A 24,250-nucleotide genomic window follows, 5' to 3' on the forward strand; every position below is an offset into this window, starting at 1 on the left:
AATCCAACAAGACCAAGCATTCATGATATGCACACTCTTAAGGCTATGAAATTGGGCTATTAGTAAAAAAAAGTAGAAAAGGGGGTGTTCACAATAATAGTAGTGTGGCATTCAGTCAGTGAGTTCATCAATTTTGTGGAACAAACAGGTGTGAATCAGGTGTCCCCTATTTAAGGATGAAGCCAGCACCTGTTGAACATGCTTTTCTCTTTGAAAGCCTGAGGAAAATGGGACGTTCAAGACATTGTTCAGAAGAACAGCGTAGTCTGATTAAAAAGTTGATTGCAGAGGGGAAAACTTATACGCAGGTGCAAAAAATTCTAAGCTGTTCATCTACAATGATCTCCAATGCTTTAAAATGGACAAAAAAAAAACAGAGACGCGTGGAAAAAAAAAAACGGAAAACAACCATCAAAATGGATAGAAGAGTAACCAGAATGGCAAAGGCTCACCCATTGATCAGCTCCAGGATGATCAAAGACAGTCTGGAGTTACCTGTAAGTGCTGTGACAGTTAGAAGACGCCTGTGTGAAGCTAATTTATGTGCAAGAATCCCCCGCAAAGTCCCTCTGTTAAATAAAAGACACGTGCAGAAGAGGTTACAGTTTGCCAAAGAACACATCAACTGGCCTAAAGAGAAATGGAGTAATATTTTGTGGACTGATGAGAGTAAAATTGTTCTTTTTGGGTCCAAGGGCTGCAGACAGTTTGTGAGATGACCCCCAAACTCTGAATTCAAGCCACAGTTCACAGTGAAGCATGGTGGTGCAAGCATCATGATATGGGCATGTTTCTCCTACTATGGTGTTGGGCCTATATATCGCATACCAGGTATCATGGATCAGTTTGGATATGTCAAAATACTTGAAGAAGTCATGTTGCCTTATGCTGAAGAGGACATGCCCTTGAAATGGGTGTTTCAACAAGACAATGACCCCAAGCACACTAGTAAACGAGCACAATCTTGGTTCCAAACCAACAAAATTAATGCCTCACAGATGTGAAGAAATCATGAAAAACTGTGGTTATAGTAATTCACAGGATTGCTAAAAAAGCAGTTTGAACATAATAGTTTTGAGTTTGTAGCGTCAACAGCAGATGCTACTATTATAGTGAACACCCCCTTTTCTACTTTTTTTTTTTTTTACTAATAGCCCAATTTCATAACCTTAAGAGTGTGCATATCATGAATGCTTGGTCTTGTTGGATTTGTGAGAATCTAATGAATCTACTGGTAGCTTGTTTCCCATGTAACAATAAGAAATATATTCAAAACCTGGATTCATCTTTTTAGTCACATAGCAGTACTATTATTCTGAACACTACGGTATGTTTAACCAGGCTGTTGTAGACACAGATGGTTATTTTTGAGAGGTGGAATTGTGGTGGTTGGCATCCAGAACCCGCGATTCATGAAAAAGAGAAACACAATGTGGGTCAAACCTTTGTGAAGAGCTGGTCCTCACATCAGGGAAGAGTTGATTAAATTTTGGACTAGATATGGATCTGCATTCAAATTTTTAATCTTTATCGCCATCCTTGTGAGCGCTGTCATCCCCCCCACCCCCACCAAGAACCTGCTTTATGATGTCATAAACAGTTTACGTCAGTTGAAGGTTCAATACAACCCACTGTCCAAATACTTATGGACCAATCTGCATGTATTTGGCTCTAAATGTGAAAATGATAAGATCATAATTTAGTATTTAAAAATAAAAACTGTATAGATACACACAGAAGTCCAAACATGCAGTGTTCTGTAGCTGTGATTCAAGAATTCAGCGATTTCGTGATATGTCAAGTGCACCACCTTTTGGTCGGTCTTATTTCCACCATGTGAGGGGCCGAACAGGATTTCTGAATTGAATTGATTTTGGCACACATGTTCTGAACCATGTATGGTGACAAACAGCACTTACAAGCCAAAAAATGTTGATAAAGTAATAGTTTGCATCATCTGCCATGTTTAGTTATCAAAAAATTCATAATGTAATTAAATAAAAGTCCATGATTACATTCTAGCTAAAAGAAGATCCACTCATCCAGATGTGCAGAAACAACCTCATGGCCTAAGAACATGTCCACAATTAGTTTCACAACAATCAAACAAATGGACAAATAAAAGCAACTTGTGTACAAAGAAAACACGTGTTTGTGTGCCATACTGTAAGGTTTCAGACATTTTGGAATTTCGATAACAGTGTTTTTATTTTATTTGCATCAGTGGATCAACAGGAAATTCAACAAAATCTAAAACCAAATGTAACTTTGTTTTCCTGTTTCACGAAATAAACTTAAATGCTAGTAATACTGGGCAACAGTTTCGTCCAACATGATTAAACTGAAGATCCAGTCATCCAGATGTGCAGAGAGCAGAAGACGTGTGTTTGCGTGTGTGTCACACTGTAAGAAAGGTTCAGACACTTTGGAATTTCCATAACAATGTAGCATTTTATTTGCATCAGTGAGTCAACAGGAAAATTCAACATCAAAATTTTAAACTAATTATAACTTTTTCTGTTTCATGAAATAAACTCTTAAGTGTTCAGGTTTTATATCACAGCCTCCACCTAAACAGAGGACTGCTGGGAAATCTCTCACATTGTGAGGTATTTTCCTGCCAAAGAGCCAAAAATAACACAAACACCACCAAAAATATAAATCCTGAACTGTTCTTCATTGATGCCACCTCCTTTTGAAATTTGTCTTTCTGTACTTCCAGCTGCTTTTGGAAGCTGACTTCTCAGTCTTCCAGCTCTTTTTTGGTGGTGGCCTCCTGGGCTTCCAGCTCCCCCCCCCCAAGTTTCCTCTGTGGCTTTCAGGTTTATCTTAATAATTTTTAGTTCTGTTGTGAAGTTACATCTGGCAGCATTCAGCGCCTTCTGAAGATGCACTCATTCCCTTTTTAGCTGGGACAACTTTTGAAGATCAGCTAGTGTTTTTGGGCTTCACAGGGACTTCATTTGGATTTTTCTGCTTTGGTCATTCTCATTCCATCACTTTAGATTAGAATATAGAACATATATCCCCTTTGTTCATCTCATTATTGTGCTGTGTATAAAAAAGGATAACAAATGAATATTTGGATTCCAGTACCAGAGGTCGCACAGAAATCTTAAAAAAAAAAAAAAAAACCCAGAAGAGCGCCCCCTTTGGGATATCAGTCAACAGCCAAGTGTAGCTGCCAGTAGAACGTCTCCCTCAGAGATGCCACTGAGCATCCCAGGAGAGCAGCAACAAGGTTTCTCTCTGGCTTTTGACCTGTGAGAATGTTTTTGCAGGCCTGAGTGTTAATCCAACCCCCAACTCCCAAGAGTTTTCTACAGGCTGGAGAACCACCCATAGTCCTGGATGCACTTTAACATCATGGCCAGAATGTGATCACATAGAAATTAACTTCTAAATTAATCAATAATAAGCTGTTCTCAAATATCAAGACTTGAAAGAAAATGCAGTTTACAACAGATGTAACAGGAAATTAAATGGTGAAATTAGGAAATCTTACCTCTTTCCGAGTTGTCTTGAGACATTTTCTGATCATCGTCCAGACAATCAGTCGTTGACAATTTTAATTTTTTTCAATTTATTTTCATTTATATAGTGCCAAATCACAAGAGTTGCCTCAAGGTGCTTCACACAGGTAAGGTCTAATCTTACTAACCCCCAGAGCAGCAGTGGTAAGGAAAAACTCCCTATGAGGAAGAAACCTTAAGGAGACCAGAATCAAAGGGGTGACCCTCTGCTTGGGTGATAGACATAAATTACAGAATGATTCACAAAACAAATATACAGGAAATGCTGTCGGTAGTAGAACCTTAAAATCAGATCTCACTGGGACAGGAAGCCAGTGAAGAGATGCCAAAATGGGTGTAATGTGGTCGAACTTTCCGCTTCATGTCAGAAGTTTGGCAGCAGCATTTTGAACCAATTGGAGAGCCCTAATGCTAGACTGCGGTAAACCAGAAAATAGAACATTGCAGTAGTCCAATCTAAAGAGATAAATGCATGGATCAGGGTCACAGCATCAGCCATAGACAGGATGAGACGAATCTTCACTATATTTCGCAGGTGGAAGAAAGCAGTTCTCATATTTCTAATGTTAAGGTCAAAGGACAATGTAGGTTCAAAAATTACCCCAAGGTTCCTCACTTTGTCAGTATGATGTATGACACACAAGCCTAGGCTAAGCGTTAACTGGTCAAATTGATGCCGATGTCTCACTGGACCAAGAACCATCATTTCAGTCTTATCAGAGTTTAAAAGTAGGAAGTTTCTAGACATCCAACTTCTCACTGATGCAAGGCAATCTTCTAAGGATTTTATGTCTTCTAAGGATATTACTTATTTATCCAGCAATATGTGCCAGATAAATAAATTCATTCATTCATGTGGATAAGATTACGAGCAATCGTACCAGCAATTATCGGCATGTATAACTATGTATCATCAGCATAGCAGTGAAAGGTAATCACAAAGTGCCACAATATGTGCCCAAGGGGTGTTATATAAAGGGAGAAAAGCAGGGGGCCCAAGACAGACCCCTGTGGAACCCCAAATCTCATGTCACTAAGGTTAGAGGTAGTTATTGTTCATAACAGTGAGAACTACTGTTCAAGTATGATGTCAACCATGCAAGGGCACTCCTAGTAATCCCAAAATGATTACTGGGAGTGATAGATTGCTGATAAATATTTTAGGAAGGTTAACGAAGGTAGATAGTCTAAGCTTTCTCACTGCTGTTTTCAGAATGATCCTATGGCTTTTGTGCACTTGTAACTAACATTTGTTGCTCTTTGCGCTTAATGACATTACAAAGGTCACTATGTTTTATCAGAGGAGGCTAAGCACATATAGTGCTCTGCCCCCCACCAAAAAAAACCCCCACACTCCTGTAATAAGTTACTTACAAGCATTATGATAAACTGAGCCACCCTCAGCCCATATGAGGTAGCGTTGCTTAAATAATTGTTTTTTTTTCCAGTAGAAATATTTATCCAGACATTATCTGAACTGAGAAACCCCACACGAATCCTCTGCTGTTCAATTTTTTATTTTGAAACACAGCATTCAAGCTCAATATAATCACAGGTCTGACATGAACAGTTTCGAAATAGGAAAAATTTTTGAATAAAAAAAGTTTCAATCTACAGTGATTTAAAAAAAAAACAAAACCTTTCATTCAAAACCCTACACACAAATCACGTTTCAAGAGATTTTTTTTTTTATCTTTATAACTGTTTATAGTCTGATCAACAGCCTTGACAAAAAGACTACATCAGTGTAATTACATTTTATGGAGCATAAATGAGTATTATGTGAAAATATCTGGCTCATTCCAATACACAAGCAACCAAAAGCTGTCAAGTTTACAGACAGATCTAAGCAAAAATAATAAAAAATAAAAGATATATAGAAAATAAAAGTGGTTATGCTTCAGTCATTGGCACAGAGAAGCGAGCTGAAGCAGCATGATAAACACTTTAGTGCACGTCTGAAGGATAGTCATGCTTAAACAGGAAAATTAACACAACGAATAAAAACAAACCCCAACTGCAACTCCTTCAGTGCCCACTCTCACCTGCTTCATTTAGTTTTCGAAGAAGTAAATGCTAAAACACATTTTTTAAATGCTGCAGTGCCTGTGCCTTTTTTTTTTGTGAAATGCACGAATTTATCCATGTTGGAAATGACAGGAGTAATCAGCTCACAGGGAACGTTAGTAAGAAAACTGTCTTGCTCAAACCCACCGGATTTGCCGAAGACGTTGTCAGTAAGAAATAAACAGGACACAGCACCTGATCTTTAATAATAATAAAAAAAATCCCTCCTCACCTTCATATGACTGTATACATTGCTGCTCACAGTAGTATAATTTTTAAAATGTTAGGCTGAACATGGTCATCCTGCTGAGACTCCCGTCAGATGTGACCCCAAAGAGCAGCTCATCGGTTTCTCCTCATCAAATCCTCTGAGACGATGTGCCACAATAACATTGACGGAGTTCACAGCTTCAAAATCTGATACAGTCATTGACGTGGAGTAGTGGCTCAACGTATTCATAATAACAACAACAATAATAAATGCCACTTAAAACAACAGTGTCACAAGAAGAAACGTACATTTTTGATTCCAGACCTGCACGACGTGCAACGCTGCAGAAATGCTCACTGACATGAGGTTTAAGACATGCTGTGCTTGTCAACTTTATCTCAGAAACAAAATAAATCTTAACGGTTAACCGCGGCAGCAAGCAGAAAAGCCAGAGGAATTATGAAAATTAATCTACTCAACCAGATAAACAGTGTCGGCTGAGGTTTTCAACTCAACTGCATTCAACTGTGTTCTGGGAGAGATTATGGTGTAAGACATTTTTTTTCCTCATTGTTCCAGAGTGAAGAGTGAGAGCAGTACAGTACTTTATAAAACATGAACAAAACGACAGCCAGTAGTAATCAGCGTTGGCTCAACACAGATATGCCTCATTGGATATGAGACTGTAATTAGCCTGTTACATCGGAGGGTGGAGACAAAGCGGGGAGAGCACAGTTGGAAAACTCAAGAGACAGAAAGAATAAGGCGTGACCATCGGCTCATTATCCAACATAACTGAGTCCATTTACAGCGGCGACCATGTATTCACTGTACTGAAAAAATATGCAAAACTCAAGAGTCCACTAAAAAGAAAAGGAAATAAAAACTAGTTGCACTCCTGATGTATGAGATGAACGTTAACTGGCTCATGGCAATTCTTAAGTTTTGCTTTTGTAAAGTTTGGTTCTCCGACTTTAAGAAAGAAAACAGAGGGAAAAAAAAAAGTAGGGGTGGGGGAACTGCACGGATGGAAAACTTCACAGACGTCACTATTGTGGATGAGGCGTTTCCCGCGCTGCCTCGCTCCCGGCAGAGTTGTTGGCATCTGGTCGGCTGTTGGCCAGATACTTGGCCCGCATGCTGGAAGTGTACTGTGGGTAGAAATGGAAGAGGAAGATAAGCAGGCTCACGAGTTCACACTCCTAACTTAAAATTCTTAAACAAATAATGGAGATTTTTCATGTCTTTCATCATTTTAAACACTTTACATTCAGGATTTTCTCATTATATGACTAATGCCAAAAGGCACACGTATCAAAGACTGGGAAAAGCAGAACCAACATCAGAGAAAATCCAACATACATTTGACTTTTGAAGGGTTTTTTCTCTGAAATGCTGGCAGCTACATGAATCCTAAACACGTCAATAAAAGAGGAACACCACAGCAACAGTGACGGGGCACAAGGATGTCAGAATATAAATAACAGTACAAAAACATACAGTGACTCTACAGCCTGTATCTCACAGAACGGCGAATGCTGAAGAATGTAGCAAATTTTGGATTTGATCAAGGTTTGTAAAAGGTTCCAAAACAGGTTGCAAACAGTACTTGTTGCACATAATTCAAAAATTATGTGCATTCCATTATTTGTTTTTCTGCAAACAGATGCAAACTGTTAGTGCAAAACAGTAAGTTTTACAACTGTTAAACAGTTCTTTTTCTTCCTCTTTTTTTCCTTCTCTTCTGAAGCAGCCAGACAAAGCAATTCTTCCTTAAAGTGCCTTGACACATAACCAAGACGCCTTACGAATGTCATTTTTCTGTCATTCGTAATGTGACTTAACGCATCTGAACAGGTTTCTTAATAGTGCGTGTTGGTGCGTGATATTCTTGATATTCGTGGAGCATGTTTTTGCCTGTTAAAAAATCTTCCACAAATTTCACACACCACCCTCATTTCGTCTCACATCGTGGAGGTCGCAACTGAGCGTATTGATCCGTCTTGATGAGTAGTGATCCTTAATAGAACGTGACAACATTCGTAGTGGTTCCTGTGATGGTTCTTGGAGCCCAAACTGTCACGCGTTATTACGTAGTGACACGGAAACTGTCAAGTTTTGACACAACTTGTAACACAGCGTCACATTTCACTGTGCGCCACGACGAATCAGTTTTCTGTCACGTGCACACAATTAAACTCGGCTCCAAATGTCGTTCCACAGTTCCTGCTGAAGCTCCTCAGGATGCTCCTGCAGGTGTTCCACCTGCTGTTGTAACCGATGAGCGGGAGAACGAGTCTGAGCCAGAGGAGGAGAGGAGCCTCACGTGCAGCCAGACATCTCTGCACCTCCTCCAGTCCGGCGGAGGAAGAAGCAATTAAACCTTGCTGCATCGCATTCAGTTTGATTGCTGACACCAAGTCGGCTAAAAGTCTCATTTCAGTGCTCTTCAGCGCGCTCCTGCAGGTGTTCCACCTGCTGCATGTGCCTGATGCCGCATGAAACCACACATCTGGCTCTGTCCGTCTCCTCCTCGTCTCTGCTCCACTCCATGGCACAGAGCCCAACTACGCATGCAGTCACAAAGTTCTTCTGAAAAACTGGAGTAATCTGAATTCGGTTGGATGAATATGGGTGTGTGGAGACAATTCACCTCATTCACAATGTGACAGAACTTAACGATGTGCTGTTACGCGCAATAGCGCGCAACAACACGGAACACTATTCTTGACCGTGTGGAATGGTTCCTGATAATTCTCCAGCAACACGTGCCATTAATCGTAACGCGTGGTAACAGATTGCAGCAGTTCCTGAGGACACCTGACGCCTCTGCCCTGAATCATCACATTCGTGATCAGCGGCCAAGAATGTGAACTTCGTGGCATTCGTGACTTGTCGTCGTTATGTGTAAATGCAGCATTAAGGGCAACAGCACACTGGGCTTCTTCCTGACATAAATTCATTTAGCATATTCTGGAAATCCATCTTCTACAGTGCCCTCCAAAGGTATTGGAACACTTGGTATTTCACACATTTGAATTTGTTTATGCCATTTCAAATATAAGAAATAAAAATTTCTGTGATTATCTTCCTTTAACTCAAACTCAAAGCAAATCTCTACAACTTACGTTAATTAAAAATATAAAAGTCAAGATGATGGGTTGTATACGTAATGGGCTCCTTTGTTATAATACCTGTAAATAATCAGTTTTATTGCCAGTTTTCTTCAGACAAGTCAGGGGATGGATACATGAACATTTCCAAGTCACTGAATATGTCTTGGTCATTTTTTAAATCAATTATGAAGAAATCCAAACAGAAGTGGTATAGAGGAGGATTTTCTTAAAAGAAGACCTGAAAGTTCAGCTACAATTTGCCAGAAGGTGCATCTGAGATGCAAGCCTTGATTCAATGTTTTGGTGAAAGAAAATATCACTTCATCATGAAGCTGTATAACTGATGATACAAAATGCAAAACATGCACTATGCACAATTTCTTCAATCACAACCAGAGAAGTCTGTAACTTTGTCTGGGTTGTCTGGGTGTCTTGGTGCCTTTCCTCACTCTTCTCCTTCTTGCACAGTCACTCAGTTGTTGAGAACTGTCTACTCCACACAGATTCACCATAGAGTGTCATACTGTGTGTATTTCTTCATAACTGATGTAAATAAAGTCCAAGACATATTCAGTGACTTGGAAATGTTCATGTATCCATCCCCTGACTTGTCTGATGAAAATGGCAATAAAACTGATTATTTACAAGTACTATACCAAAGCATTCCATTACTTATGCAACCCATCATCTTGGCTTTTATATTTTTAATTAACTTATATCAAGTTGTAGAGATTTGATTTCAGCTTGAGTTAAAGGAAGATAATCTTACAATTTTTTTTATTTTTTTGTATTTGAAATACAAAAAATGTGAAATACCAAGTGTTCCAATTCTTTAGGAGGGCACTATAAATCTATATAGCTTCTGTAGGCAAGTCTTTTGAGCCTTCCACAGTGGTCAGGAAAAATCTGAATGCTGGGGAGGGTTTGATTGGCCTGACATTCGCCTAGCATCTTAACAGGAGTTGGCAAAAGGTCCCAAACATTCCCAAACAGCGGCCACAGTGACAGAGTTGCTAATCGTCACAAACACTGTCGCCAACATGCTAATATTCGCTAATGTTTGCACAGTGTTATTCGAAAACACTTTCGTAAACAGTCGCACTAATGTTGTCAACTGTTGCTAATGATAACCCCACTTTTTGCCAACCAAGTTGGCAAATCCAAAAATCGCAATGTTCCTGAGCGTTTGCCACTCCATGAGATACTAACCTACAGGTATCTATGCTGCGCTCAACTTACCTGGGAACTAGGACCTAAATATAAATGCTTTTTTTGTTGTCCTTTGCTCTGATCAAAAATGCATTAAAATGATTGACTTAACACTGGGTCCTTACTTCGATGGCAGATGCAAAAATGACTGATGAGCACCATTTGCTATTTAAACGTTCTGAAATTCAGGTGCCAAACCAGGTGCTGGGGGAAAAGGGGGTTGGATTTACAGTGTACATTACTCTTGTGTGTATGGTAGAAAGACCATACCGATACCCAACCAGAGTGTCACCCCTACCAACCTTTAAAACTGGAAAACTAGTAATGACACTTGCACTGGCCTTTGTACCGGGTGTAAAATTGAGCCTATTACATTTTTTTTTCAAGGTGTATTGGTGATAAAGGAAGATAATCTTACAATTTTGTTATTTTTTGTATTTGAAATACAAAAAATGTGAAATACCAAGTGTTCCAATTCTTTAGGAGGGCACTATAAATCTATACAGCTTCTGTAGGCAAGTCTTTTGAGCCTGTATGGTAGAAAGACCATACCGATACCCAACCAGAGTGTCACCCCTACCAACCTTTAAAACTGGAAAACTAGTGATGACGCTTGCACTGACCTTTGTACCAGGTGTAAAATTTGGCCTATTACTTTTTTTTTTTCAAGCTGTAAAAGGTAAATGGACTGCATTTATATAGTGCTTTTCCATCTGCATCAGACGCTCAAAGCGCTTTACAATTATGCCTCACATTCACCCCGATGTCAGGGTGCTGCCATACAAGGCGCTCACTACACACCGGGAGCAATAGGGGATTAAAGGCCTTGCCCAAGGGCCCTTAGTGATTTTCCAGTCACAAAGTTGTATTGGTGGTAACACATTTGTGAACTAACAGAAGCAGCTCACCTATTAAATTATCCATCTAGTCGGTCTACAGCACCCCCACGGATTCTTAAAAAGTCTTAAAATGCAGTGAATTTGTTAATCTAAAAAACAAAAGACCTTAATTGGTATTAAAATGTTTTAAATCAGTCTTTCAAAAGTCTTAAAAATGCCAAGACATGGGAAGTAGGATTCTATTCACGTTTTCTTCTGACTAAAAGTATGTCCCTTCGGCTGCTCCCTTGTTTGCACTCGGGGTCGCCACAGCAAATCCAAGTTGGATCTGCATGTTGAATTGGCACAGGTTTTACGCCGGATGCCCTTCCTGACACAACTCCACATTACATGGAGAAATGTGGCAGGGGTGGGATTTGAACCCGGAGCCTTCTGAACTGAAACCAAGCGCATTAACCACTTGGCCACCACCCCTGCTATGTTTTCTTCTGACTATGCAAATAAAAATTTCAAAATGAAGGTACCATCTATCATGCATGTCTATAATTTAGTGGAAGTCTCTCATAAGGCTACCCAAAGTGATATAGTAGAATGAACTTTCAACTAGTTAGACGTAATACAGGATTATTGTATTGTTGGTCTTAACTTTCATTCTGAATAGCATTAAAAAAAGACATTTTTTTTAATCCATCTGTCCTTAACTACTGTTAGCAAAATGGGGGCTAAAAATGAACATTTTAAGGTTTTTAACTTCTCAGAACAGCAGGATGTGCTGCTATGTAATAAGTGGAATCAACAACCATGTCTACATGTGAACAATTTCTTTAAGAAAGCAGGACTTTTTTTTTTTAAATGGCAAAGAAATGCTACTTAATTACTTAACCCCAACTGAAAACTGGTATCAGTCACATCTAGCTCAGGGATCTGAAATCTGACTTTTCCCCTTGGAATGTTGACATCACATCTTACTTTTCCTACTCGAACCCTTCAAGTTGAACGCAGCATTATTTTACCATTTGTTGCAACCTTCATGCACAGATACAACTACGTGGATGTCCCGTTAAAGGATGTCAGCGCCAAGTAGTAAAACATGACTTACCTTCACCCGTCAAGAAAAGACTGCACCATTAAACATCTGAGACTACAGGCCCAGTCTGGACGATCAATGGTGCATGGTCTAAAGGGCACAGGGCAAGTGCATTTGGGGTGCATCCAACTGCACAGTGCTATTTAGAGAGCAAGTAATCTGACTGCAAAGTAGGATGCAATTAAGGTTACTTAATTGGTTACTTAATTAACAGACTGTCATGTGCCATCCCCTTTAAGAGCTAGGGTGCACCAGAACCTGTGGACCCAAGTCAGAGGTTTGCTGGTAAGTTAATGGATATCTGTGTTTGCAGCAAAATGAGCAAATGGAGAGGAGCCACCAAAGCTCCCTGAGGTGAAGCAATAAGGTGATATTAATTATTTTTCCATGAATGTTTGCAGGCTCATTCAATTTAATTGTCACTATGTGTACATAAAGAAAGTACATGTATCAGGCACCCACCTCTATAAGGTATACCTGAATATTACACTGCGTAACTACCAGTAATACACTTGGCTCCACTTTAGACCAGGCTTTTCTCAGACCTTGGGACAATTGCTTTCTGCTGCATCACAACAGCAATACACCAACACTGCACCTGACTACACCTCACTTTAAGACCAACACGCCAATGGGTGCACAAATGAGTGCAAGTAAACTTGTCATTCAGAGAATGCGGGGCCTGAGCATGAAAATAACAGACTGCGTAGTGTGGAAACCAGCAAGGACACTTGCACTGTATGCCATTTTGTGCCGAGTGGAAGACAGGGACCTGTAGTTTAATTGTCCCGTAGGACAGTACTGTGCAAACATCTCCAGCATTTCTGTATGAATGTATATTTTGATTATTTATTTTCATTAGAATATTATTAAAAATATCCAAATGTTAACTAAAGATAAACAAAATGTTAAGAAAATTTGTGTGTTTTGCTGAAGAAAAAACATATTACACCAAGAGACATTTTCAGAAAAACCTGGTTAATTTGTTGGTTTACAGGCCAATGTATGATTCCACAAAGACAATAAACAGGGAATATGAATCAGTCAACATGATGTTCCTGTTGGCATGGTTCACCCAAACAAACTTGCTTTGAAAGGTAAAGGGTTGTTAATGTTGAACAATATTGTGTGTATATATATATATATATATATATATATATATATATATATATATACACACACACACACGAGGTCTATTAGAAAAGAAACCAACCTTTTTATTTTTTTCAAAAACTATATGGATTTGAATCACGTGTGATTGCGTCAGACAAGCTTGAACCCTCGTGCGCATGCGTGAGTTTTCTGACGCCTGTCGGTTGCGTCATTCGCCTGTGGGCAGGCTTTGAGTGAGCACTGGTCCACCCCCCTTGTCGGAATTCCTTTGTCTGACTTCTTCCTGAGAGACTGGCGCTTTGCTTGATCAAAATTTTTTCAGAAACTGTAAGGCACATCCAAGTGGACACCATTCGAGAAATTCAGATGGTTTTCGGTGAAAATTTTAATGGCTGATGAGAGATTGAGTGTTACTATCGCTTTAAGGACAGCCCACGGCGCCGGACAGCGCGCCGCGCCCCGAGCCGCCGTCGTCAGCCTGTTTCGAGCTGAAAACTTCCCCAGGATGTCGTGAGAGAACAGAGTTTCAGAAGAGGTCGGCATCAGCAGTTTATCACTGTTAAAGGAGATTTTGTAATGAAAGACGTGCGGACGGATTCGCGCGTCGCCACCCAGCCGCTCATTGCGTGGCGCCACAGCATAACACCTCCGTTGGAAGCATTACAGGACAAATTTGAACATGCACAGCTGTTAAACAATTTCTCGGATACTCACTCGACTGAAAGCCATCGAAAACCGCCTGAATCTTACGAATGGTTATCAACACGGAGCTGCATGGCGCAAAGCAACACCGTGATGAAGCCTCACAGGACATGTTGGGGCATGTCCAGGCTCATCCACAATTTCTCGGACAGTCACACGACTAAAAAGCAACCGACAGCCGTCTGAAATCCATCTCAAAGCCGTCCTGTGAGACCAACACGGAGGTGGTTTTGTCCCGCGCCATGAGCGGCACGGTGGCGCATCCCTCCGCTTCTTTTTCCATGAAAAAACTCCTGTAACAGTGGAATGTACCAAAAAAGTGCTGATGTCCACGCCTTATGCCTTCTTTGTGGAAGGCAGACGACGTCCGGATCAACAAAGCCTTCACGTTGGAAATGATCTGGGTTTCAGCCTGTCGATCGGCGCTTTGAGTGCGCCGCGCTCTCAGACGCTGTGGGCGGTCTTTAAACCGGCTGGATCACTCCTTAATCTGTGTAATCCCCATAAAATGGTCCCTGAAAGCCATCTGAATTTTCCGAATGGTGTCCATTCGGAAAATTCTCCGTCTCTCAGAGTTTCTGGAAAACAATTTGATGCAGCAAAGCTCCAAATTGTTCAGACATTTATTCGCAATAAAAATCAGACGAGAAGGGTGGACCACTGCTTACACAAAGCCTGCTCACAGGCGAATGACGCAACCGACAGGCGTGAAAAAAACTCACGCATGCGCACGAAGGTTCAAGCTTGGCTGATGCAATCACACGTGATTCAAATCCATATGGTTTTTACAAAAAATAAAAAGGTCCGATACTTTTCTAACAGACCTCGTATGTGTGTGTATATATATATATATATATATATATATATATATATATATATATATATACACACACTCAACAAAAATATAAACACAACACTTTTGGTTTTGCTCCCACAATATCACCATTTCCCTCAAATATTGTTCACAAACCAGTCTAAATCTGTGATAGTGAGCACTTCTCCTTTGCTGAGATAATCCATCCCACCTCACAGGTGTGCCATATCAAGATGCTGATTAGACACCATGATTAGTGCACAGGTGTACCTTAGACTGTCCACAATAAAAGGCCACTCTGAAAGGTGCAGTTTTGTTTTATTGGGGGGGGGGGGTACCAGTCAGTATCTGGTGTGCCCACCATTTGCCTCATGTAGTGCAACACATCTCCTTCGCATAGAGTTGATCAGGTTGTCAATTGTGGCCTGTGGAATGTTGGTCCACTCCTCTTCAATGGCTGTGCAAAGTTGCTGGATATTGGCAGGAAATAGTAGACACTGTCGTATACGCCGGTCCAGAGCATCCCAAACATGCTCAATGGGTGACATGTCCGGTGAGTATGCCGGCCATGCAAGAACTGGGACATTTTCAGCTTCCAAGAATTGTGTACAGATCCTTGCAACATGGGGTCGTGCATTATCCTGCTGCAACATGAGGTGATGTTCTTGGCACAACAATGAGCCTCAGGATCTCGTCACGGTATCTCTGTGCATTCAAAATGCCATCAATAAAATGCACCTGTGTTCTTCGTCCATAACAGACGCCTGCCCATACCATAACCCCACCACCACCATGGGCCACTCGATCCACAACACTGACATCAGAAAACCGCTCACCCACACGACGCCACACACGCTGTCTGCCATCTGCCCTGAACAGTGTGAACCGGGATTCATCCGTGAAGAGAACACCTCTCCAACGTGCCAAACGCCAGCGAATGTGAGCATTTGCCCACTCAAGTCAGTTACGACGACGAACTGGAGTCAGGTCGAGACCCCGATGAGGACGACGAGCATGCAGATGAGCTTCCCTGAGACGGTTTCTGACAGTTTGTGCAGAAATTCTTTGGTTATGCAAACCGATTGTTTCAGCAGCTGTCCGAGTGGCTGGTCTCAGACGATCTTGGAGGTGAACATGCTGGATGTGGAGGTCCTGGGCTGGTGTGGTTACACGTGGTCTGTGGTTGTGAGGCTGGTTGGATGTACTGCCAAATTCTCTGAAACGCCTTTGGAGACGGCTTATGGTAGAGAAATGAACATTCAATACACGAGCAATAGCTCTGGCTGACATTCCTGCTGTCAGCATGCCAATTGCACGCTCCCTCAAATCTTGCGACATCTGTGGCATTGTGCTGTGTGATAAAACTGCACCTTTCAGAGTGGCCTTTTATTGTGGGCAGTCTAAGGCACACCTGTGCACTAATCATGGTGTCTAATCAGCATCTTGATATGGCACACCTGTGAGGTGGGATGGATTATCTCAGCAAAGGATAAGTGCTCACTATCACAGATTTAGACTGGTTTGTCAACAATATTTGAGGGAAATGTTGATATTGTGTATGTGGAAAAAGTTTTAGATCTTTGAGTTCATCTCATACAAAATGGGAGCAAAACCAAAAGTGTTGCGTTTATATTTTTGTTGAGTGTATATATATATATATATATATATATATAAAATTTAATACACAAAAGCTTCTCATTATGTTTGATTTTGCCAAGTAATGTACATCCATATTTTGGACAATTTGGTGATAAAATATATTTATTCTTGCTGTCATGTTACTGATTCACTACAGCAATGTCTAATAGCTCATTTAGTGTTGGCATGGCCGCATGACAAAACAGACATCAGGCCAAAATCTGCCCCATGAAGAGTTCCTTCATCTAAACTGGCTTTTATGACAGTCACTCATCCATAAAACCAAACAGCAGCATGTCCTTCTGTGAACAAGTCTTCAATATTGGATCATGGATGCTTTAAAATTAAATACATTCCAACTAAAGAGGAAACACAAAGAAAATACACATCAACAGTTCAGGATTCTTAACCCTTCATTCACTCAGGGCTGAGCTGCAGATTAGATGTTGTTTCCAATACAGTTGTGATGCCGGGGGGGGGGGGGGGGGGGGGGTATGGGGAACAAACGCCAGGTAGAACATTTGCAAGAGTCGGGACAGAGGGGGAGTTGGAGGGGTGAGGAACCCAGCAGCCCTGGTTGGATGTGGAGTAAATTTGGCTTTGGGTAGGTGGTACAGAGGAGAACAGGCCGGTAGGTGAAGGAGGCAGGCATGACTTGTACCTGTTAGCATAGCAGATGAGGTTACCAAAATGATCTTGAACTCTCCGAAGGCTTTAACTGCCAGCTGAGACCGCTGTTACTGTCCGTGGCAGTCAAATACAACTGTATGGATTTGTAAAAAAAATAAGACAGAGTGTAGAAGAGATGCACAAAACAGCGTCTATGTCTAAGCAGACACCAGGAAGGGCAGGAACTCTGGTAGCGGTTCAGACCAACGAGGAGCAGGAAGGAATGACTGAAGTTTCCTTCTAATGTGCAGTCTGTTTAAACCTCCAAACGCTGCCCACGTTTTTATGGGCTACAGAAAACAAGAGTTCAATATTTTTATACTATGCAGTGATGCACCAAAACTGACTGACGCAAGGTATTTTATCTATCTATATAAAAAGAGCTGCAGATGTATTCAATGCTCTTGTGAGCTGCTTCACTCATTTACTGCACTACATTATTAAGTGCCTTAAAATGAAAACATTTGAATTCAAAAGCAGCATCAGCAACGTTACACTAAAATAAAAACATTTAGCAGGTTCAGCGTCATAACTATAGAATAGAAGAACAAAGAAGTCCAATTAGTTCTACACAGTAACATTTGACAATCTGTAAAATTGATATTAGATAATTTATGGCTACAATTCAATTTTTGTTCGTGTTTCATAAGAGGAGGAAAAAAACAAAACAATTTAGATGGATTAGTGCATCGCAGTTTACATGTCATCAATTTAATGGTACAAACTAATGCAGAGGTTCTCGTATCAGCCATTGTTCCTCTAAATGTTCGACTTACAGAGGGGGGAGGAGACTCTCGTCCAATCAGAGGTGTGTTTTCACAGCGGGAGTTCTGAAAGTTGGCGTTCTGAGCCCTGTGGAAGAAAATGCGCATATGTGTAGATAAAACATTCATGCTCAGTTGTGACATTTTTCATCCTTTGTAATGTGCAAGTTATAACAGATCATGATTTTAGAGCTTAACTAGCAAGCCACATTCATACACTGACCAAAAATATAAAAGCAACACTTGTTTTTGCTCCCATTTTTCATGAGCTGAACTCAAAGATCCAAAACATTTTCTATATACAGTAGTGTTCAGAATAATAGTAGTGCTATGTAACTAAAAAGATGAATCCAGGTTTTGAGTATATTTCTTATTGTTACATGGGAAACAAGGTATCAGTAGATTCTCACAAATCCAACAAGACCAAGCATTCATGATATGCGCACTCTTAAGGTTATGAAACAGGGCTATTAGTAAAAAAAAAAAAAAGTAGAAAAGAGGGTGTTCACAATAATAGTAGCATCTGCTGTTGATGCTACAAACTCAAACCTATTATGTCCAAACTGCTTTTTTTAGCAATCCTGTGAATTACTAAACTAGTATTTAGTTGTATAACCACAGTTTTTCATGATTGTTTCACATCTGCGAGGCATTAATTTTGTTGGTTTGGAACCAAGATTTTGCTCATTTACTAGTGTGCTTGGGGTCATTGTCTTGTTGAAACACCCATTTCAAGGGCATGTCCTCTTCAGCATAAGGCAACATGACCTCTTCAAGTATTTTGACATATCCAAAGTGATCCATGATACCTGGTATGCTATATAGGCCCAACACCATAGTAGGAGAAACATGCCCATATCATGATGCTTGCACCACCATGCTTCACTGTCTTCACTGTGAACTGTGGCTTGAATTCAGAGTTTGGGAGTCATCTCACAAACTGTCTGCGGCCCTTGGACCCAAAAACAACAATTTTACTCTCATCAGTCCACAAAATATTCCTCCATTTCTCTTTAGGCCAGTTGATGTGTTCTTTGGCAAACTGTAACCTCTTCTGCACGTCTTTTATTTAACAGAGGGACTTTGCGGGGATTCTTGCAAATAAATTAGCTTCTAACTGTCACAGCACTTACACGTAACTCCAGACTGTCTTTCATCATCCTGGAGCTGATCAATGGGTGAGCCATTGACATTCTGGTTATTCTTCTATCCATTTTGATGGTTGTTTTCCATTTTCTTCCACGCGTCTCTGTTTTTTTGTCCATTTTAAAGCATTGGAGATCATTGTAGATGAACAGCCTATAATTTTTTGCGCCTGTGTATAAGTCTTCCCCTCTCCAATCAACTTTTTAATCAAACTACGCTGTTCTTCTGACCAATGTCTTCAATGTCCCATTTTCCTCAGGCTTTCAAAGAGAAAAAACTGTTCAACAGGTGCTGGCTTCATCCTTATATAGGGGACACCAAAATTGATGAACTCACTGACTGAATGCCACACTACTATTAGTGTGAATACCCCCTTTTCTGCTTTTTTTTTTTTTTTTACTAATAGCCCAATTTCATAGCCTTGGTCTTGTTGGATTTGTGAGAATCTACTGAATCTACTGGTACCTTGTTTTCCATGTAACAATAAGAAATATACAAACAAACCCAGATTAATCTTTTTAGTCACATAGCACTACTATTATTCTGAACACTACTGTACACAAAAGACCCATTTCTCTCAAATATTGATTGCAAATCTGTCTACATCTGTTAGTGAGCACTTCTTCTTCTTCTTACTTATAAGGTTTTGAATAATCAGGTCCCATCTTATCTTAGGGACCTCGTAGTACCATATCACCCCAATAGAGCACTTCGCTCTCAGACTGCAGGCTTACTTGTAGTTCCTAGGGTTTGTAAGAGTAGAATGGGAGGCAGAGCCTTCAGCTTTCAGGCTCCTCTCCTGTGGAACCAGCTCCCAATTCAGATCAGGGAGACAGACACCCTCTCTACTTTTAAGACTAGGCTTAAAACTTTCCTTTTGCTAAAGCTTATAGTTAGGGCTGGATCAGGTGACCCTGAACCATCCCTTAGTTATGCTGTTATAGACGTAGACTGCTGGGGGGTTCCCATGATGCACTGTTTCTTTCTCTTTTTGCTCTGTATGCACCACTCTGCATTTAATCATTAGTGATCGATCTCTGCTCCCCTCCACAGCATGTCTTTTTCCTGGTTCTCTCCCTCAGCCCCAACCAGTCCCAGCAGAAGACTGCCCCTCCCTGAGCCTGGTTCTGCTGGAGGTTTCTTCCTGTTAAAAGGGAGTTTTTCCTTCCCACTGTAGCCAAGTGCTTGCTCACAGGGGTCGTTTTGACCGTTGGGGTTTTACATAATTATGTATGGTCTTGCCTTACAATATAAAGCGCCTTGGGGCAACTGTTTGTTGTGATTTGGCGCTATATAAAAAAAAAATTGATTGATTGATTGATTGATCAGGAATCTTCTGCACTGATGAAGCCCTCATCACTGACCTGCAGCAGCCGGAGGAGGAAAAAAAAAAAGATCTCGAACCCACACCAGATGAAGAAATCGTCACCATCCAGGAAGGAATTACACTTCAAATGGTCCAAACTATTATAATACGGCAAGGTAAGCTGCTTTTAAGTTTTTCTGGTCAACTCAACTCAGATAACTCGCGATCCGATTTTGTGGACCCAAACTCGCCTGAGTTAACGGGGCTCACCTGTAGATGCTAAAAAAAAAATTTCACACTTAAACCTGTTTAAAAATTTAAACTGAAACATGTCATTTTCAAGTGATGCTACCTGTGTTAATGAAGGAAAACAACAACAACAAAATGGGGAACGAGTGCTTGCTATCCATTTTTGGATAGCAAGCATCATTATGGACTCTGATTTTAAACTTGACAAGCTGTCAATGGGGTTGTTAAATTTAGTTTTATCATCTTCGTCTTTTAGCCAAAATTAAATCAACTTTATCCTTCTCAGATTTTGAGCGCGTCATGCATGCTTTTATCTCGTCACGTCTGCACTACTGTAATTCACTCTATCTCGGAATAAATCGAATACCCTTAACAGATTGCAGTTAGTCCAGAATGCTGCTGCGCGCCTTTTAACAAGGAGCAAAAAAAAAACAAAAAAAAAAAAAACATGTTCATATCACACCTATTCTTGCATCTTTGCATTGGCTCCCTGTTAATCTTAAAATCAATTTTAAGATTTTATTATTATAAAGCCTTAATGGATGGGCCCCCACAGTACATTGTGGACCTCCAGCAAATTTATTCTCCGTTGCGCGCTCTGAGGGCCAGTTCCAGCTCATGGTGCCAAAGACCAGGCTTAAAACCAAGGGGGACAGAGCCTTTTCTGTGGCAGGTCTCAGACTTTGGAACGCTGTATCCATCCACGTCCGAACTGCCCCCACAGTGGAGTGTTTTAAGTCTTGTCTAAAGACCCTGGCTTTTAGCTCCGTGTGAGTTGTATGGTCCTCTGTTGTCTTTTAGTGTTTTATCTTGTACTTTTATGATATTTTATTATGGATTTTACCTATGGTTTGATTTTGTACTTTTCTAATGATATAGTCATTTATTTATTCATGGTTTTAATGTATTTATACTATTTTCATGGTAGGAGCACTGTTTACTCAATTTTTGTGCAGCACTTTGGTAACATTCTGTTTGTAAAATGTGCTATAGAAATAAAGTGGAATGGATTGGATTTTTGATTTGAGTCCAAAATTGGAAAATGAGTCATTATCCATTTTTTCATTTTGGTTTTGAAAAGAAATATATATTTAAAAAATGCTTTTCCTGTTTTTGGTTCATATTGAAAAACAAGTGATCCACTGATTCGGCAGCATAAAAGGTTTTCACTCAAGTCCTGTCGTGTGCGTGAAACCAGCCACCTCCCTAGTCGTATAAACTAAGCTGAATACTGGCCTCAGGTTTCACAGTCACTACAGCTGGACAACAACAGCTGCACCCTTCCTCTGGGTGCATTAACGTGACCTCTGAGCTCACAGGAAGCACAAAAACACTGTGTAGGAGAGGTTATCAGCTGCTTCAGTCTTTGTCTGAGTGAAACCTTAAACTGAAGTTATGAAGACTTACATGTACTCTGTGACGGGCGCGTTGCTGACGGTGTGCGCGGCAGCGGGGATGCTGGTCTCGCTGCCATAGCTGCTGCCACAGCTGTACAGACTGGGCATGTGGACCCGGTAGAGGTTATCATGGTTTTGTCTTCCTCCATGACTCAGAGACTCATCCTCACTTTCCTCCTCACTCCTGCAGATAAAACAAACAAACAAAAAGCGTTCGACAACCACCAGGGGGAGCCCCTCTATAATTTAACTAACGGGAAGGGGGGAGCATTAAAGCGCCACATGGTCATGTTTTGATACAGTTTAATGAACAAGATGATCCGAGAGTAAAGGAGATGCAGCTCCTTAGAATGTGTTGTGTTCTGAATAGAGCAGAACAAAGACATGAAATTGTTCAATTCAAAAAAGAAAATGGTCTGTTTTTGCAGAGAGCACAGTTACAAACAGCCTGCCTCCCTCTAGTGGACCCACAGTGGGGTTTTCCTGCATATTTTATTGGTGAAATCATCAAATCCAAATCTACACTACTGTCACCAAAGACATGGCTCATTCTGAGAGTTGTAAGTCAACATTAAAACTGCACTGTGGCTCATCTGAAGCTGCAATTCAAGATTGAGCGAAACAATCTGGTGCTCATTTGTCATTGCAGCACCAAAAGAGAACAAGCTTGGCTGAGAGAAACTACTTGGTAGCATGTAAGTCTCTGCTTTGTGACTGGAAGCTCTGACTGAGATCATAATGAACAACATGCCCCCCTGATGGTTGGCAGAGATTTTGCTAATTATAAGCTGCAGCTGAGATGACGACTGAGCCTGGAAACAACTGTGCTCCCAGTCATTCTGAATACCTCATCAGCTGCTGACAGCAGAACAAAATCTGAATGATTTTACCTGTCTGCTGCACAAAAACTCCAGCTCAGGCTGTAGGCTTGATAGATTTAGGTTTACTTTATCCTAATAGGAGAGATAAAAGTCCATTTCAATTGTTTTATCAACTTTTGTGTTTGTGTACAGAAAAAACCCTGTTGCTGAGCTGTATTACTTACTGTATACACTTGACAACACTCGTGTAGCATAATCACAAACTTATCTTGTCCCTACATGGGGAAAAAAAAAAAACCTCTAAAAGCTGTTCTGTCAACTTCTAAAGATTGCTCATTTTCTACAAATGAACTAACCAGTTCTGCTCACAGTGGACTCATGTCTTTGCAGACATTATTCACATTAAAAAGCGGTGTTTTATTTCTTAAATTGTAAACCTTTGACAAATTACTGTTGGGCTGATAGCATAGTTTATTAATGAGTATCCTGTTAACCATTACTGCTCTCAGTGTGAAGCTAACATTAGCCTGACACAGGCACAGAAAAAAGCAACATTAAAGTGGCACAATGTCTATAGGACCTGCAAGAGATAAACTTCTCAGCTTTTGTAAAACCCAAGTAAGTTAGCCATAAGGGCAGGGACACAACTGTAATTTGATTTGTGGCTGTCAGCCCATCTTATTTTCATCAAAAGTTAATTTCTTAAATGAAAAAACAGCCGAAACCTTGCCACACATTTCAGTAGCTTTTGTCACCATCTAGTGAGCGATGTGAGCATTTCAGGGCTTCTGTACATTTCCTACTTGAAACCCAAAATTCAGTATAAAAGGCATTTATAAATTTCAGAAATGCTTGAGTTTTGGCAGGCAGATCTTTGACATCCCAGCATTAAAGTATAACAATTTAAAGAGTTTTACGGTTCTTGACTTTTAGCATGTGGACTGTTTTACCGTACAGATGGAAGGACAGACAGAAGGACAGCAATATCTCTTGACAAGCACAATTTACAGTTGTGAATAATCCAAGTTGCATCACTTAAACAGAGACTCAGCAGACCTGCAGCTCCTGTCTGTGACCCATCAGCAGCCTTCTGATTTACACTCAGCTAACTTATTCCGAGGCACCGACCCGCGTGACCACGGAAGGTGTCTACAGAGACGCTTCTGCTCGTCTAAAGCAACAACATGGCATCTAATGTGAATGCAGATCAGATGCTGAATAAGAGAGTGTGATCTTACTTCTTGATGTGCCAGGTGTGGGGCACACTGCACACTATTGAGCTGAACATGAGAGCAGTGACAAAGGAGAAGAAGACCAGGTAGATGACGCCTTCCACTCCGTCATAACACAGTCCCGTCAGTGCCTGGACATAGTCCTGGGGAGGAACAAAAAAGAAAGAACAACATAAACCTTGCAGAGCAGCACAAAACTGTCTATCTCGGCTTTCAGTGCTTACCAGTCGAGTGAGTATAAGAGAACTTGTGGAGAGCTAGACATGTCCAAACTTGTCCTCTAACACTCCGAAACAGAGGTGTTCCTTTGTCTCGCTTCATCAGCGAATCGGTCGTG

The 24,250-nt window shown here is 40.7% G+C and overlaps 1 protein-coding gene across 1 annotated transcript; it reads right to left on the reverse strand.

Annotated features, from left to right (window-relative positions):
• Positions 1-5,037: 5,037 nt before the first annotated feature.
• Positions 5,038-24,109, reverse strand: LOC117527513 (protein tweety homolog 3-like). The gene is made up of 4 exons (XM_034189902.1): positions 23,920-24,109; positions 21,871-22,044; positions 17,775-17,850; positions 5,038-6,962 (listed from the first exon to the last, which is right to left on the reverse strand). The coding sequence occupies exons 1-4, from the start codon at positions 23,967-23,969 to the stop codon at positions 6,861-6,863; spliced, it is 402 nt and encodes a 133-aa protein (XP_034045793.1). The 5' UTR covers positions 23,970-24,109; the 3' UTR covers positions 5,038-6,860.
• Positions 24,110-24,250: the final 141 nt, after the last annotated feature.

Source organism: Thalassophryne amazonica, chromosome 16, assembly GCF_902500255.1.
Source record: "Thalassophryne amazonica chromosome 16, fThaAma1.1, whole genome shotgun sequence".
Taxonomy (NCBI): domain Eukaryota; kingdom Metazoa; phylum Chordata; class Actinopteri; order Batrachoidiformes; family Batrachoididae; genus Thalassophryne; species Thalassophryne amazonica.